The sequence below is a fragment of the Trichoplusia ni genome, chromosome 1 (assembly GCF_003590095.1).
Source record: "Trichoplusia ni isolate ovarian cell line Hi5 chromosome 1, tn1, whole genome shotgun sequence".
Taxonomy (NCBI): Eukaryota; Metazoa; Arthropoda; class Insecta; order Lepidoptera; family Noctuidae; genus Trichoplusia; species Trichoplusia ni.
Genome location: NC_039478.1, coordinates 13,139,993 through 13,159,016, shown reverse-complemented (window position 1 = coordinate 13,159,016; position 19,024 = coordinate 13,139,993). Strand labels below are relative to the sequence as shown.

The 19,024-nt window shown below is 39.2% G+C and overlaps 1 protein-coding gene and 1 pseudogene across 2 annotated transcripts; both read right to left on the bottom strand.

Annotated features, from left to right (window-relative positions):
* Nucleotides 1-66: 66 nt before the first annotated feature.
* On the bottom strand, nt 67-13,257 carry LOC113495579. 2 transcript variants are annotated; one of them, XM_026874357.1, is made up of 10 exons: nt 12,940-13,257; nt 5,724-5,786; nt 5,146-5,312; nt 4,941-5,061; nt 4,717-4,838; nt 3,891-4,229; nt 3,372-3,497; nt 2,577-2,748; nt 2,345-2,431; nt 67-2,220 (listed from the first exon to the last, which is right to left on the bottom strand). In XM_026874357.1, exons 1-10 carry the CDS (start codon nt 13,123-13,125, stop codon nt 2,128-2,130), a joined length of 1,476 nt encoding a protein of 491 aa, XP_026730158.1. In that variant the 5' UTR covers nt 13,126-13,257; the 3' UTR covers nt 67-2,127. The 2 variants fall into 2 exon arrangements, with proteins under 2 accessions (XP_026730158.1, XP_026730168.1); XM_026874367.1 differs by lacking the exon at nt 12,940-13,257 and adding an exon at nt 8,731-9,006.
* On the bottom strand, nt 13,252-17,467 carry LOC113500565 (annotated as a pseudogene).
* Nucleotides 17,468-19,024: the final 1,557 nt, after the last annotated feature.

Genomic DNA, 19,024 nt, shown 5'->3' with positions numbered 1-19,024 from the left:
GCCGCCTTCCTTTTCCATTGTCTTGTCCTACGCGTCTTCAGGTGTTTGACAAATAAAAAAAAACAATTTACTAAAATACTATATTTATTATTAAAATTTACATTTATTATACACAAAATACTTATATATCTACAAAAGCATTCATATAGCACCTATAATACATTTACTAAGCGCTTATAACTGACTGTGCAAGTTACGTCAAGCAATGCCTGTGATGTATCGCAGGAAATAGAAAATCATCATACCTCATAAGATAATTGTTATTATACATCTCTGGTTAATTGAACACAGAAAACAGTTCATCTTTATGACATCGATATTTTAAACTTGTTAAGAACTAATTGACGACTATTATAATTGTAATTTATTTTAGGCTTTACTTATGTCAGACTGATTTGTATAGACGAACGCTCATTGCGGTGCCTCCGAGTAAACAAAAAAAAAAGAATGTTTTTTACAATAATCTGAGAATCAAAGCCGTCTGTTACCATCATGAAAAGAATAACTTACTAATAACTGACTAATAGCTACGTCATCGTCCAGCTTAATCTAGTGCAGTATCATAAAACATTTTGGTCCATTTATAAAAATAAAGTAACGCGCGTGGGCATCACGTACCGCGCTAAGTGACTCGTGTTTATGGCTTCTACAATAGGAACGTTATTATGTGTGTTATGTAATGTCAAACTCGATTACAAAATTAAATATTTATAATCTTTAAAGCTGACGTTGAAAAGTTTGTCTGCTTCACACAGTCTTTTTACTTTTTAGTTTTATAATGCTAGATTTGTTAATACCAATCTGTAACATATTCGTTAGGTACCCAAATAAAAATTTCGATATATTTGGCATGACTTATAATCATAGTTGAGGTCGCCTTTTAAATCAAAAACGTGCAAACACAAAAATAAGGATATAAATTTAATTAACACTGGCAGTAAGTGTTATTGTTACAACATGAAAAAATATACCTATATTCATCTATCTTATGCTCAATTGGAATTGTTATATTGAGCAAAATACTTTACAAAAATAAGGATGAAAGTAGTTGTTCTTTACAAAAGAATTCAATTCATACATTTTGGAAACAATGAGATTACGTGACAATCTACAGAGGAGCGCAAAACGCGGAAAAAAACAATAGAAAAAAGTAATAAATAAATAAACACGTTTAAGTACGAAGCGAATAAGTACTCTCTTAGAAGAAAACTAAATAGGGATTGAGAGAGGTTATTTCATTCTTATCATTTTATCACCACAATCTTGTCAATTTGAGATTTTGGAACTGCCCGGCGAAAGTCGTTCAGAAGAAGAGCACTTGCAAATGATTAAACTTTAATTCCTTACGTATAATATAAAACAATACATGTATGTATTGCGTGTGTACGTACATTGACCATTCTTGATAATTAATCATAATTTATCTATTTTATGCTCTAAAACAATATCAACCTTTGTATATTTTAATATCATTTAAATGCTAACTAACTACTAAAACAGTGAACCACTTTACAAATTGGGAGGATGTAAAAAGCCATATTTATTTAAGCTATGGCCTTGAAAAGCATGGATACAAAATAAAAAAATAGTCATTTAGGCATTAGGCTAGATTTTTTATACATTGGATGTCACTGATGGAGCCAATGTTTTGACAAAATCCTCATACAAAAGACCTCATTGTGTAACTATCAATTACAAAAATAAACCTTATTGCCTCCACATAAAGGCGCTGTTGTTGAATGCTCGACTGTACTCAACTGTTTCAACTTTATTAGATATTACATTACGTCATAAATGATCCAATTTTTTCATGAGTTTTATTACTTTACTGTTACATTTCAACAGTCATTTGATACGCTTTTGCGTGGGGCCTACAAACACCTCTTGAAGAAACACAGCTGGAAGTAAGATCTGCTTGCAAAGGTGTTAGTGGAACCCCAGAAGCATGAAATGAGTCGCTTGAACTCACGACTTAATATTTTACAAGTATATATGAAAGGCATTCTCACGCAAACGTATTCAGTATCTCATTCTCACATCACCTCGCCCAAACCAGTTCGAATTCTTACACCTTTGAGACGCAATGTATATAAAACGCATAACTTTAGTAGTATGTTAGGCGCGGCCCTAGCTGGCGGAGTTGTTGTACTGCGGGCGGCCGGCCAGCTCTAACAGGTACCTGTCGGGGTGCTCTATCCAGTCCGCGGCTGATAGCTTTACCTGGAAACGTGTATGAATATTAAGTAACAATGATAGTAATGATATATTTAAATTATTGAATAATCTATGTCGATGTAAGAGACAAACTGCTGGCATTGACTGAAATTAAAATATTAGTCTTTACCTGTCGCTGCCTCTCGGCTTCTTTGACTTGCCATTTCTTGATCTCTAGCTGTGTTTCCCGAGAAGCCTGGTCACCACAGCCCCATACCTGAAGTCAAACGTTGTAAATGAATTAAGTAAATAAATAATTATTGAAGCTGGTAAACTATTATGTCCAAATAATAATGACCTTTAGAAGAGTAATTTTAAAGTTGAATTTCGTGTACCACACCTATATTATAATGTAATGTTACCTCGATAGCCTGCAGCGAGTAAGGCACCCCGCTGAAGGTGAAGGAGTCGAAGTCCTCTGCGATGGCGAGCAGCGGCTTGCGCGGGTCCGACCCGGCGCGGAGGCCCTTCGGGTAGCCGCGGATCGACGTGTTCAGGTACAACATCTTCGGAGCCTTCTCTACCACCATGAACCTGGAAAATAACTACATGGATGAGGAAATTGGGGAAATCAGGCGTCTTTACAAACTAAAACCATACTTTTCTGAAAACCGCATCCAAATCGCATCAGCCAAACGCGAGATAATTGCGGATAAACATACATATAATATAAACTTTAATAAAGCGAAATTTTTCTCCCTTCCTCAATAGATGGCGTGAGGGAGCAGGTAGAAATAGTTTGGTTTTTATTGGTTCAAATCGGATGAAAATCATGCTAAATGTTTTGTGAAGATACAATGTTATCTCTGGTAATAGATCAATTTAGGTAGCGAGGCTTTTTTATCTGTCTATAAAACTTTAATAGATTACAATATCAATAGTTTAAAGGATACTAAAAATAGTATTTATGACTAGATGGAGTGATATAAAAAAGATAGAGAATGGTTACATTTATATCAAGAAAAAACTTTCGTCATCGATCTTGTATTCAAGATCATAAAAAATATACGACACGAGTGGAATGGATGCCACTGGCAAGGTATGAAATGTACTGGTTACTTGGTTGTCATAGAGACCAGTGGTAGTGGACAGGGGAGGTCTTTTGGTAGTTAACATTATGAGGTGGTAGTAATGGTGTAGTCTGTCTGTGTCCTCACGTGGGATGCAGCTGCAGCAGCGCGCAGTCGGGCCCGCCCCAGTACTGGTGCGTCTCGCGCCACTCGCAGGACGCGCACACCACCAGCGTGATGTCCGCCGCCTGCACCAACACCAGCGTCGGGCCTCTGACAAGCACAACATACATGTTATATTTATTATCTTGTATCGCATAAATAAAAAAGTCATCACTTTAAATGTGTTTTTAAGTAGTTCAAATAACATGAAAAATTCAACTTCAGTTTTAAAAAACACGAAACGTTTTCGTAAAATATAAATAGAAAAATCAATCAAATTTATTTCATTTATTAGAGGGTTATAAATTTTTTTCGATAAAAATTGTATGGCCGTGATTACAGTTTGACATGTTGAAAATTCTTAATGAATTGTATTTTAAACTAAAGAATCCCAGTATTAACTGAGAAGTAGATATTCATAAGTCATCTATGTACCCATTACTCAAGTGCTGAAAATGTTCAAATGTTTCTATAGGTGAAGAATTATCGTAAAGGTTTAGGTACCGGTAGGCGAGCGTGTGGTGCAGGAACCGGTTGGCGCCGAGTCCGTGGTCGCGCGAGGCGTAGAGCGGCGCCCAGTGCGAGGGCACGGCGCACACCAGGCGCGCCAGCCACGCGGCCGAGGCCAGCGCGGCGGGCGGCGGCGCGGCCGGCCGCGAGTACAGCGGCGGCGCGGTGCCGGCCAGCAGCCAGGCCGCCGACACCGGCAGCAGCGCCGACGCCGCCTGCCACGCGCTGCGCTCCAGCACCGGCGTGGCCAGCTCCAGCCCCGCGCCCGAGCCCAGCGACTCCACGCACGCCTGCATGTCGCGGTGGCGCGTCGCCAGCATGTGCACGCAGTACCTGCACAGCACGGACACACACACGTATCGATAAAATGAGGTGAATAGATGTTATTTGGGTGGATAGAAACAGAGTTTTTATTAAAATTTGGACGTTTAACGAGACAAAATTGTGTTTAAGCATTTTTATGTAAGAAGATATTCATGCAACCCCCTAAAAACACCATTTCCATTCCCCCCTTGAAACTATATTCACCCCGTTTTACGGATGACAACACCACCAACTACTGGGTAATGACTGATACACCCACGAAAGCGTGGACTTCACTTAGACTTTTGATGAAGTCAAGCAATATAGTTATTTGAAAACAAATATCGAAAATTATAGACAACTGGGTAGTTACAGCTCCTATTCCTAAATAAACAATAACATGTTTACATTCTGGAACAAGACATTATTAAAGTTGTTTAATTATTAAATTATAACAAGGGCTGCCTCAGGGCGCTATATTGTGCCCCAACAAACTTAAAACCATTCAAGTCCTTACCTATGAACAGGGAATATCAGTCGATGACAGTGTTCTTCAAGCCAACGAACTACGAATCCGATACTGTGCGCGTCTTTTTTGTTGAAACATCCATTTACTACCGATGATAGAGTTTTATTTATCTAAAAACAAGTACAAAATATTTAAGAATTATATCTTAGTTATAATAACGCAGTAGATAGTAATTTTTTGCAAGTATTTTAAAAGTGTAATTACCCACTCACCATGAGACATGTCTGGGGTCCCTCAGGGTAGTGATCCATGGACAGTTTGTAACTAGTGTAAAGCAGACACCGCAAACCTTCGGGAGTCATCATATTTTCGTCTGTGTCCGCGCTGAACATTCTGCACATAGGATATCAACGATTAATCAACGTTTCCTGAACATTAACTCGACCTGCCTGTAGATGCCTGGTGTTGATGACTGACCTGACGTATGTCTCGATGATGAGCGCGTCGTCGAGCATGGCGAGGATCTTCTCGCAGTGCTGCTTGAACACGGAGAGCGGGATGTGTTTGTTCTTGCACTTGCCCGTCCGGTGAATGTACTTGTAGAACTGTCGCGCCAGCTCCGGGTACATCGGGAACAGGTACTTCTACAAATCATGCAATAGTACATGGTTAATAATTTGCGCGTATTAAGATGGTATTTTATGGAAAACTAAAATAGAACTAACAGAAATTATTTTTGTACCTGAATATTATTATTACAGTAGACTTATCTAATATTAACAACACTGACCTCAATTTAAAGACACGGGCTTAGTAGGTGGTATTGAAAATCAATACTGATTTAATAAATTGCATGCCGAGCCTGCTGTCTAACTTGACCTTATTGTGAAGATAGACAAAACATAAAAATACAGACTCGGAACTAAAATATTGAAGTTATCTAAAAACGGAAGTAGAACTCTATTCATGTTGGTCTTAATTACAAGTGAAATGAAGGAAAAGAGGACTAATATAAGAAGAGTAGGTAATATATAAGTGATGATAAACATACTCACTGTGAATGATTTCTCTGTGACTCCATTGACGCCATCTTCTTTCTGAGACCTCTGCGCGAGCAACTGTAACAAGCAATATCCGAATGACAAACATTCAGGCGGTAAGCTGAGCACTTTGAGATGGAAATACTCTGTCTGATTGGTTTCCGGCGGCAAGCAGGAAATAAAGGCGGTGGTGCATCGAACTCTGACTTATCAGTAAATAGTAAATACTAGCTAATTCTCGCGGATTCGCCCGCTTAGCTGTCGGTTATAGATACAAAATCCTGACTTACCTTTCATGCAACCGGATAAATGTAGCCTAAGTGTTCATCGAAATTTTACCAAATTCGATGCAGCTTTTTGTATGTGAATCACATACACATACAAACATACTATCGCATTTATAACAATTTGATTAGTTTTTACCAAATGCATGTAGCATAGAGTCAATAAACGTCAGAAAGGTAATAGTTTGCAGTCTGAAAAAAAAACCAATGACCACACAACGAAAACCATTTTCACGGCCTTCGCATATTAGTGTTTAGGTCGCGTGTCGATCGTTAGGAAACTGAATGAGTAGTAGAAAACTTAAGTTTAAGGGAACGACCTTGAACTACACGTGGCCATAAAACTATATACGATAGCTAAATAAAAACTACGTAAGAATCTCGTGGGCGGCGGATAAAAACACAATATTTGATGAAAACACGTCACTCATCACATGCTAGATGAGTTCTTTGTAATTTATTAATATCGCGTAAACAAACATAATGGGAACGCTAATAACGTTATAAAGCATGCATGGAAGCATCATATAAAATACTAGCTGCTGCCCGCGACTTGTCCGCGTGGTTAGAAGATATAAGTTAGGAATTTTTTAACGGAAGCCCTCGAAGATGAATAATTTTCCCTGTTTTTTTCCACATTTTTCATTGTATCTTCGCTCCTATTGGTCGCAGCGTGATGGTATATAGACTAAAACCTCCTCGATGAATGGTCTATGTCCTGATATTAGCACGTTCAAACAAACAAACTCTCCTTTATATATTAGTATAGATGTAGAGCTATTATTAGATGTAGCCAGAATTCGCTAGTCCGAGTGTTGTGGAGGCCGCAGCACTGGCCTTAACATGTTGTTGTGTAGCCTAGTCTTTGTCTATTACTATTTCTGCTGTAGCGAATTTGGAAGTATTGTGTTTTCCTGAATCGTGTGGACTAGCCTGTGTTTCTGGTTTGAAGTTGAAATTAGCATTCTTATGCTTTATTTTGTCAATCATGGTATTTGTATATTCTATTTTTAACGTGGGTATATGATAATATGCTTACATAAAAATAAAAATAAATCGCAGACGAAGCCGGTGACCGGCGCTAGTGTTAAAGAGTTTCACATTCAACGTGAAAACGTATAAAAATATTCGTTAAACTGTTTGTTATCTTAACGGTATTATTAGCAATCAGCGTCAAGTGCGCGTTTGGCGTGAAATTCGTTTACATTAGATTACCGCGCGATGACGTCACAGCACAGTGGTCTCGTCAGGCCAGCTGATTGGGCGCCGCTCGCACTACCACCATGGAATCGTTTAACATATTAATGCTGATTGCTATGGTGTTAACTGCAAACACTCTTGATAAGGGATAACATCGGATTAAAAGGCATTATGATTGTGAAAGCTTATATTATTTGAGTGATTTTGGGCTTAGTGCATTGGAGATAGCACTTAGGAAAGCAAGCAAAGGCTTTTAGAATGTTACATGATTTATTAGCACAAAATGATGACTATAGATAGAGTAAGCTAAAAATAGAAGCTAGTTAAAACGCCATCTTTTTTATACATCACAGAGAGATGGGGAAAACAGTCTCAGCTGGTGAGAGAAAAACAGTATTTTAGAACGTCTGTGGAAATAGTACCGATACCGAAGACACACTAATTTCGAAGATACTGGGAGTCAGGTTAACACGCCACTTAGGGTTTGTACCCAATTCACATACGTAGGAGGCTGGAGAGATTCGTATAACATGAGCAGGGTACGGTATCACACGTACTTGCAAAGGTTTAAGTGTATATAGCGTGCAGCGATGCTTCATTAGTTATCAGTCATCGAGGCCCGCTAATGATGATTGCGATCGATCATAGCATGTATAACTAAAGTTCACAAAGACGTGCACAATAATGGCATTCTTGTTTGTTAAGGATTAATATCATTACAAAGATAAATCAATAATTAGACTTGACATGGAATATTCAGATTATTTATTTTAGAATTAAATACCTAACAGAAAATGCGCAACAATACATCAGCCAATTGTTTCTTTGACATAGCGAAGTATTCTCTTATGGTGAGATAAACCCCGATACTTTAGAAAGCGTCAGAACTAGTTTACCATATAGCTGATAACACATTTTCCTCGCAGGAAAACATGACCGTATTTTTTATAGCTGTCGAGTACATGACACGTACGAGAGTGTGTCGAGTGGCGGCTGACCTCAGCATGCCTATTGAGGGAAGGATAAGAGGCGAGGACCATGGCGAGTCGCAGGTCGACATCACGTAGAAAAAGAACTAGTCATTATTATGGTGACCCGTGGCGAAAAGGAATGATTATATACAGCGATTACTATAACTCCTTGTAATATTATAAACGTGAATATTCGTTTTGATAGATGGATGTTTGCTACTCTATCGCGTGAAAACTACTGGACACATTTAAGACGAAGTTTGATAGTTTATAACCTGGATATATATTCGATACGAAAAACATCTAGTGATAGATAGAAGAAGGGCTACGTTCGTGAGGGTGCAATTAAACGTGGACGTCGTGAAAGCGTTAAAATAGAACTTATGAATTTCAGTTTATATGTTCTTACTCCATCTCACCGGTTTGGGATATATATTCTATGAATATCAAATTTAATTCTGAAGTCATTGAACTGGGATTCAAATAGATTATCAAAACATTAGGGACATTTATAACCAACGCGTTAATATAAAATATATTTGAATCTACATAACATGAAATACGCACTTTGCAGGTTGGTTTTGCAGTTTGCTTCTTATCTTTGTCTTCTGGGATGCCTATTTGGAGCTTCAGGGTTTTCACCGCGCCCTTGAACCGATCCATATTATACGCACTTACACTTACAACACTCATACGATTAAACATATGCCATACGAAATAGTAGTTCTATTTGCATCCGCTTACAATAAAATTATCTCACTAATCACATTTCATTATCATTTTGTTTTAGTTTTTCGTCCTTTTTCTTAGAATTATTATCTGATGCAGGAAACAGAATTTCTCTCCTCGGAACCTAACTAATACATATTTTTACGATTTTCTTTATTTGTGTACAATGAATACTGAATCTGTGCTATCAATCAGATACCCGCGATAAGATTGCGCTTCGCGAATTATTCGATATTAACAAACATTAAGATATCATGAATAGTGATGATAAACAATAGCGAGTGCGAAACGACCACTGCGATGATAATCGATTATACTCGATTGTCGATGAATAAAATGAATCTATCATTTGCACTTACATAAGTACTTCGTTTGTTTTAGATCGAAATTGAATTGGTCATTATTGCCCATTTGAATATATATAAATTACGTGTTACGTTTCTTGTCCGCCATAGACTCGTAAACTACTTTCCAGATTTCCAAATTTGCACACCGTGTGCAGCTTGATCAAACTTTAAAGATCATCTCAATTTACAGTCGCAATATTATTTTCTTGCTTTTCTTATCCTGTGGACGAAGTCGCGGGCAACAGCTAGTATTAGACTGAAGAAGCGGAAGTAAGTAGCGATCGTGATCTACATATTACTTTGGTATTCAATATTATTATGAAGGTGCCTTAAGTAAAGAAGAATGGACTCAAATGGGCACCAGCCACGCGCTCACAGATAGGTCACGCATCCTCTACAGTAATCATTAAATTGTGACAATTGAGCAAACTCTGACCCGCGGGAGGCGTTTCTACTCCTAGGTACAATTTAGTTATAATTTAATACTACATAAACTGCGCGGATTGCTGAGTGCTATGCTATGTGATAGGTCACGACCTCACGACGCCAAAGGCATGTCGCGGCTTCGAACCCCGCGCAAAAGAGAAACCACATTTGTCGGAGGCTCAACATAAACCCATTTCATGCCAGATCATTGCAGGTTACGAAATCGTAGCCTGGGACCATAACTCCAGATAGTTACATTTCTATCTTACATAAGAAAACTGAGATACGAGCATCGAATTCGATATAAATAGAGACTGCAGGGTGCATCCCTATTCAGTGCACAGCTCCAATCAGTTGGGTCCCGGCTCCCCGTCGTTCATTAAGGCGGTAATTTTTGCAGTCGTCATGTGATAGCCGTCACATGATGCAGACTTATGATAATAGTGCTAATGACGTGGTGTTGCCAGGTAATAACTCTAAACTACTTTTTAAAACGTTATGGTAGTTCGGTAAACGAAGGATAGAAAGCGGGATGGTTTTAAAGAAACTTAAGCAATTTTTTGGGAGACAGTGATTTTATTTCCTAGATCTATTTATGTAAGACATGGAAAACAAAACAATTAGCTTTGTGTTCCTGTGTTGCGGCTATGCCGTGACTTACAGAAGGATCACTTCGTATTTCACGGACACGGCAGAATATTTTAATTAACTTGCGATAAATTGTTTTACTTAGATTTTGAGCGGTAGTGGGGTCTGAAGCGAGGGAGTAAGCTGGTTATTGTCAGTGTGCGAGGAGCAATCGATTGTTTCTATGTAGGTATTACCGAAACTGTTTGTTCGATTCCGATGTCGTTTTTAAACTATCGTCAGGGCTACGACCTCCTTTTTATCACTCTGCAAAGGTGCTCAGCACTCTCTTGTTTGTCATACGAATATATTAAAGAATCTTCAAATATATTATGCGACTGTATGTACCTGGTGTTCTGCGAGTAAACTATGCTGGTCTCTATTAAGAATTTCTATTGTAGTTTACGCCGCAATTGGTTATAGTTTATTTTTAATTGTTTTGCTTTACATAAAAGGCGTTCACTTACACATACAATGGTTTAATCTATATTCTGATTACTTTCAGCTATTCACTGAACTAATTTTAATGAAATTTGGTACAGAGATAGAGTTGACTTTGAGAAACAACAAAGGATAGTTTTTATCCCGGACTTTTGAAAACGCGATTTAACCGACCTCCTATGTTCCATAGATGCTTATTAAGAATATCCTGAGACCAAAACAGACCTCTTGTACTTCTTGTCCATCGATCGTCATCAGAACATTAAGCTAACGCAAACAGGCGCACGCGCACTTTTGATACGTCAGTGTCAATACGAAGGTGTGAGGAGTACCGACAGGCGGTTCTTAACCCATCTCTAGTATAATTAGTGGCGTAGCTAGAGGGAGGGGCGGACCGCCCTGGGCGCCGCTATCTGGAGGGCGGCAAACATAAACAAACAGGTGTAACTTCACTTCGTGATAAATTTAACAAGTTTTTTTTTAGACTCCTACTTTGGGCGCCAAGGTGTGCATCCACCCCGGGCGACGGTGACCCAAGCTACGCCACTAAATATAATACATATAATTAGGGACACCATATTATGACAATGACATATTCACATTCATGTCTGTAAATAATCTAAAGTCGGTATTAAGTGCGTCAAAAAAGATGGATCATAGTTTGCTTAAAGTTTTACTTTTGTATCCCTTTATTGTGACACAATTACGATTGGAGTGTGAATTACCTCTAAAAACACGTGCAAATTGCGCAAGAAAAAGGAATTAGTCATAACCGTAAAATTTGTGGAACTGAAGAAGGTACTGATTTAGTGTTGTGATTAGATTATGTGAGATAAGTAGCATCTCACGAAATCGATTGCAAAATAAACAATTTTAGGAGTGTAGTCAGCGAACAGGCATGCTACCATGTAAAACAACTGACAAACATCCATATATTATATTATATTATTTTATTCTTAATTTTAAAAAGGTTGTTAGCCAACTAAGGTTTCATCAATATTGTCTGCAATTTACAGAAAAATTTGCATCAAAGCATATTTTCTAAATTGAAACATTTTACAAAAATATTTACTCGCTAATTGCATAGATGTTGTGATTAAGCAATTTAAAATGGAGAATAGGGAATCTCACTATCTAAACTATACTTTGCATAAGAATTAGAATTGTTTGTCACTGAGGTATTAGCCCTGAATATCTTACTGTAGAGCACAAGCGTTGCATTGGATTTGCCATTTACATCTGTTCTCTTTGCATCACCGCTTTGTCATTGCACAATGCTCTTAACATCTGAATTACTCAAACATGTTTGTGTGGAGAAAGTTTATAAATGAACAGGCAAAATAACTTATGCAATATTATATGAAAGAAAAGTGGTAAATAAAGGGATATCTAAGTGATGGGTTCACAAGGTTAAGGATATTCTAGATTTGATCTCGACTTGTTAATAGTTTAGGTTGATTTAAGAAAAAAACTACAAGTTATTTGCAACTGGTTCAGTTAAACTAAAGCATTGTGTACCAACAAGAAGTAATCACTTTAAATTATGATTTCACACAGTTTAATTAATGATAATTGTATACAGTGATATAGACAACCTTGAACACTGAGGTCACTTGTAAGACCTCTGGCAGGCAACACCCAAGGTCAAGTTCAAATGTTTCACACAACCACTAGACTGTGAAGATGGAATAAAATATATGTACATTATTAGATGGACTTTAATACCCAGAGTCGCTGTGTTCTGGCAAAATATATTACCACTTGTAAACATTTCACAAAAGTGTTAAATTAATAGACTTTACACTGTGTAAGTACTATATCTTTATCTTTCATAGACCTAAGTAAAAGCCTTGCACGAATCTAAGTGTGACTGATATTAGATTCCTTGTGAGTCATCTGGACAGAGTTATCTTACACTCATAAACTGTTTCCTCTACCTATTACCCACGGCACGTATTTAGAAACGCCGTCATTTAAGCCGAAGAATTCAGATTTCTCAAATCTTTCCAGCATCTCATTACTCACTTGCTTTTATTACAGACATCTCAGATTCGAACAAACTCTCGACCCACTCCACATCTGTCAAACACGTCGGAGATATACCGATAGTTCGTTATCAACGCGAATCAAAACAAACAGTCGACGGAAACGTCACAAGCCAAGGCGATGACCCTTTGTAACTAGACGGACAGCTGTTGGCGCTTACCTTGCCGAGCTTCTCGACCGGCACCATGGACGGCGGCGCCTTCTCCTTGGCTTCGGCGAGCCCCTGCAGGTCGCCGCCGGAGCCCGAGCGCGAGCCAGCGCCGCGCTGAGACCCGCGCGGACTGCTCGTTCCGCTCCCCGCCTGCTCACTCCCCACCTTCGGATCGTGGCTGTGATGGTTTCCCATCACCTTACTGCACTACTAACAACTTAATTACGTAATTTAGCAGGAGTTAGTCCTACAGCCACAACACTAAACGAGATGTAAGCTGATGATCAGACGACAAATAGAAGTCATGTGCGTGACAGGCGATTGACGTCAGATGTCAATGTCAAGTGGGCGCGATCGGATACACGGCCGTAATGTTATTACTGTGAACAATGCAAGCAAGCGTTGTATATTTATTTACGCTCTGAGCTCATTATCAATTTAAGTTATATTTTTCTGATTAAACCACTTAACTTGCTCTGGGCTTTAGATGCAATTCATATTTTTGTTTCTTCATATAGATAAATTAGAATAGGAAAAATAAAACAAACGTCTTTAGTTTTCATGTTTATACGGTGTAATATCAACATTTTTTAATTACTTAAATTATCTAAATAATTATCACAGACCAACCTATAAAGTTAACTTAATATTAAATATGCAATACAAATAATTAACATAACATCAAACTTTTCTCTAAATAATATAGTCATCACAGATGCGGTGAGGTAACGCGATTATAATAACAGTCCCTATTTAACTAAAAACCTAGGTAAAAATATGAATAATTCTAATAAAAAATTAACGAACTAAAACAATACCATTATTGTACCCATGTACTACCCAGTTGAATATTAATCTAAGCAACAGTTCCACGATCTACGTTGTTAGTGTCTGAAGGAATTTAGTAGCAGGCAGCTCTATAAACAAGTGCAGAGGTAATGCAGCGCAATACGTCAAGAATACTGTAGACAGCCAGTGCCCACCCTGTAAACAAAAAATGGGGTCAGATCTATGGTATACTTATCCGAAGTCAGTGTAATAAATAATGTGATAATCAGGTACAGCCACTTACGATGTCAAGCACGGAGACACTGCTGGTGTTGGTTCTTAAAGCGAGGAGCTGTACGGAGACCAGCCAGTGGATGAGGAACACGGAGAGAGACATTCGTCCTAATATCTCCCAGCCACGCCACGACAGGAACTTCCACCAGAGACCTGTGAATGAATGAAGACCTTCACTTTAAAAAAATGTGAACAGTTCTTTTGGATATCGACTCAGGCAAAGACTGCGAGACTAGGAGCTGTTAAGGTGATTGGGTTTGGAGTGGTGTTGAAGAAAAAAGTGGGTTAGGGTGGGGCCCAAAGGTGGTGACGTCATCCCTAGGCAAAAATACGCTCCACGCAAAATTATCTTTGATCTCTACTCACTATCGACCTTGTTGATGAACCCGTACATAGCCATAGCGGTTAGTGTGATGAAGACTGGTCTATCGACGGCGGCATACAAGGACACCATCAAAGGATCGGTGACTCCTTTCATCCAGAACCCTCCGAGCACCCAGGCGAACATGCCGGGGACCGATAAACGGTACAGAACTCGTACCCACTGGAATAAAACGTTTATCATCATGAATTTGTAAGGAAAGAAAAATAAGTATTACAGTACAGTAGAGTACATACCCTGCTCTCTGCAGCAAAGTAGTTGTTTGATTGCTGCAAATGGTAAATGAAAGCGACCTGCAGACCGATCAGTGCTGAAGGTAGACTGTCCCAGGGCGCCGTGTATAGGAGTTTAAATGATTTCTCATTTATGAACTGGGTCCTCATAAACCTGGAGTAACGAAGAGGTAATTTATGTTTAGGTATAATTGATCTCGTTTTTCGTCATACTTCATATTCTTAAGAAAATATAAGTCATGTTGGGCAACTCACTCTGGAAACATAAGCATGACCATGGGTTTGAGATGCAAGCTGTACACGATGGCGAAGTTGACGAGCATGGAGGCGAGCAGCAGCGCCGGCAGCAGGCGGGCGGCGGCGCGCGGCCAGCGGCCCAGTGCCAGCGTCAGGACCGCACACACTAGGTACAGCTGCATGTCCACCGCCAGGAACCTACGGTATACGGAGAAGAAACATTAACTTTATAACCGAAAAACGACTTAAAAAACCAAGCTTACTATAGGGTTTAATAGTAGGTTGTTTTTTATGTCGTGTTGAGTTCCAATAACGTCATATTTTAAAGATTAGTTTAATAGAAGCTGCTTTGCTGATTTTTCATACTTACCACGTGTGTATAAGGCATTTGTCTCCGTCCACGAAGTTGTTGATATAGAGCGCCTGCGACCACCAGGTGTTCCTGCAGTGGTTCACCTCGTCTGCTACCAGCGGCTTCCACAGCGGCCCGGAGCCGGCGTGCGCCCACCAGCTCGTCGCAATGCCGAGGACGAACAGGTACAGAGGAGATATCCTGAGTAGGAATATAGGTAATGAACAAAATGTAGGTAATTTCAAAAGTTATTGTAACCAAAGCACATATTTCACTTCAACAGTTAAGGAGATTTACGAAACGACCTAGTATACGATTATCCGTATCGTAGTAGTTGTAAAAACGTTATTATTTTAAGTAATTTCAGTTACGTTGTCTTGGAATGACTTTTCTGTTTTACAATGAACAAAAATAATAAGATCAAGTGTTTCATTACCTCGCTATCCTGTGCATCAAGCATTGCGGCAGCATTTTCAAACTGAGTTGCCTCTTGGAGTTGTCAGCGGAGTATATTAGCAGGTTGTACGCAAGCAGGAAACTAGAGATCATGATGAAGGTGTGCACTATCGAGGTGCCGTTCTGCAGGTATATCGACAACACGTGGTAGCTGCTCTGGAACAAACCAGTTATGGAAAGTCAGTAACTTGAATGACTTGTTCTATGAGAAAAATAGTACTCAAATCCTACTAACGGTCTCCAGAAAGCGTGGGTTGTAGATGTAAGTACCGTAGTACACGAATACTGCGTGCGCCAGCATCACCAATACCAAGGTCAGAGCTCTGGAAGATGAATACAAAATTATTAGTATTATAAGGCACAAGATATTTTTGCGACAGCAGTTAACGATAAGAATAAGAATAAGAATAAGAATAAGAATCATTTATTTGCTATAAACATGTAATAACGATAAGTGGGATGTCTTACTTCATTCCCTGGAGCGGCGCGAGGGCAGTCAGTCGCGGATCTCCATCGCTGTGGTCAGCTGTCAAGCGGCGCCAGTTCGCCACTAAAGACCACGCCGTTAGCAGTTTGATTGCTGCAGAAAGCACAAAACGTATGTACATATTTTTAATTGATTTTCGAGGGCCCAATAAAGTACCAAAAAAAAATATATCTAAGCTTACGTTTTCCCTTGTTTGGTCTTAACACATCATACGCAGTTCCAACCACATTGAGCAACAGGATGACACCTGCGATGTACGCAAAACTCAGGTCCCAGGCATCCACAGGTGTCTCCCGCTCTGTAGTGCCGCAGTACTGCAGCTGGGTGAGGTTGGCGGCCAGGCCATGCTGGCGCCGGGTCTGCTCGTCCACGCACTGCTGGAAGTGGCCGCGAAGGGATGAGGCCCGCGTGTGAGCGCAGCTGCTCGACACACACAGCCCGCGGTGGAGCCGCGAGTGATTGAAGTGGAACTTGTTGGACGAGAATTTCTGTGAAATATTAAGGTATTTTCTTAAGATAGTTTTAGACGACGTGCGGATTATCCTGTTTTACATCGAATTTCGCCAATATATCTAACGCGTGCATTACAAAAATGAGGAGGCAGCAAAGCTATGTGAAGTTGTACTTTATTGTTAACGCCTAAATGGCTCCGAATCAATTGTAGAGCACGAATTTTTACTTTTATTTCTCCACATTGTACATAATCTAGCCTTTACAGATCCATCTGGTATTTTACATAGTTTATGTGTGCCAGTCACTAACCTTCAGAAACCTAAATACTGAGTAATGAATGATAATTTACCTGTATATTAGTGAAGAGCTGGTGGTTGGTGACTGGCGTGAGCTCAAAGCTCCCGACACAAAAGGTCCCACGCCGCGCCGCGCACGCCTCCCAGTCGTCCAACGCGAACAGGCGCGGCATGAGGTGGTACTGCTCTTCTGAGGGACAGGGAGGCAAACCAATATGTCTTTATTCGCTAGAGATATAGAATGTGCTAGAAACCGTGTGCTAGAAACTTAGTGCAGGACTCCTCCACTTTAAAGTATAGTAATATGATTCAGTTAATAACTATACATACAAAAGTCCAAGCATCCATTAACAAGATCGCAATCGTTTCTGTTGTAATTTCGTTCTCATCCACGGACAGGGAAGAAATAAGGAAACATTTTATTCCTCCAATGCTCATAAAAGTAAAGGAGTTTGAAACTTTGATTTATATTTTATCTTTTGCAAGCGAGTAAAACTTGAATCAACAACTCAGCCCTAAATCTGCCCTACTTACATTATTACTGGTACTTTCTAAGCACCTCCACAAGTCAAAAGCCATGCTGTAGCCACGCGTCCTCATTGATTACACATAATCTATACTAATATATAAAGCTGGAGAGTTTGTTTGATTGTTTGTTTGAACGCGCTAATCTCAGGAACTACTGGTCCACATTTGAAAAAATATTTTTGTGTTGAATAGACCATTCATTGAGGAAGGCTTTAGGCTATAAACCATCACGCTGCGACTAATAGGAGCGAAGATACAATTGAAAATGTGAAAAAAACAGGGCAGGTATAAATCATAACTTACATCTTCTACTCACGGGGACGAAGTCGCGGGCAACAGCTAGTTTATAATATATGTGGGAGCGTCAGGAACATTTTCCGAACAGTCTAGGTTGGCCTCGCGCCGTCATATATAATATTGACCACTTTTTATAGATTATAATAAAACTTAAAAGGCTGTCGTATCGGGAAGCCATTCCGTGATAATAGTACTATTGTAGTAGCGACCGGCCGCCATAGTAGGTGGCGGCCGTGTGTCATTGTGAGAGGGCTTCCTCATGGCGCAGCAGTTAGGCTAATTACTTTCTATCGTACGTGACGAGTTCAATTCCGTTGTTATTCAAGTAACTTGTTTAAATTTTAAGAATTTGGATTTCATACTAGCAATTATCTGTTTATTGGAAGATGAAAGTGCAGAACTTTATCTGCCATAATAGAAATAGCCGAAAACAAAGAACAAAAAAAATCTAAAAGCTACAAAATGTATTCACTTTTGATTTGAACGAAATATTTAGATTGCATTTATCTATTAAATACTCAGCTCTTAAAATGTGTTAGAATCTCAGAATAAGAAATAATATGTAGTTTACGAAATGACTGAAAAAAGAAACTCAAAATTGTCATCATCACCACTCACCAGTGAGCTCAAACCCAGCGACGGCCGCCACCATCCCTGTCACCACATAGAGCCACATGTCTGCGACTGTCACTTGTCACTAGGTCACCACCCCACGTCTATAGCAGTACAGGCGCCGGCCGGCGGACTGAGCCCGCGCGCGCTGGACAACAGTTAAATACGGACGTGCGGAACTTACCGGCCACTTGTTTGTGATGTACTTCAATCATTAGTTTCTAATTATTTATGGTTGTTGATCAGAACGGAATTAAGTAAGTTCTACATAATATTCATAAAAAAAACATAAGTTGTTTTTTTATATGGATCCTTTCTTAAAAAAATGATCCTACCGATATTATGAACGCGAAAGTTTGTATGTATGAATGCTTTTTCCTCTTTCACAAAAAAACCACAGAGTGGGTTTAGACAAAATTTGGTACACAGATAATTTATAAACAGGATTAGCACATATGATCGTTTTTATCCCGAAAAATCTGATGTAACACCATTGTGGCGTCACGCTGTATATGTACCTCTTTAGAAACTGTTACGGTACATTTTTCAGACTATTTCGTTTTTCTTTAATATATTTTTATTCACAAATCGTATTGATGAAGAAGCTTTTCGGGCGTTCTCGACTTATTTCACTAGATTGTGTCTAGAAGAGCAAAACCTTTAAAAACAATGATCATTTATTAGAGTCTGCACTTTAAT

Excerpts from the sequence above, each read along its gene's own strand:
- LOC113495579 (XM_026874357.1), bottom strand. The coding sequence starts at position 13,125 with ATGGGAAACCATCACAGCCACGATCCGAAGGTGGGGAGTGAGCAGGCG. Across the intron at positions 3,498-3,890 it reads CACCACACGCTCGCCTACCG|AGGCCCGACGCTGGTGTTGG; the intron begins GTACCTAAACCT and ends TGTGCTTGTCAG. Across the intron at positions 2,432-2,576 it reads ACTCGCTGCAGGCTATCGAG|GTATGGGGCTGTGGTGACCA; the intron begins GTAACATTACAT and ends GTTTGACTTCAG.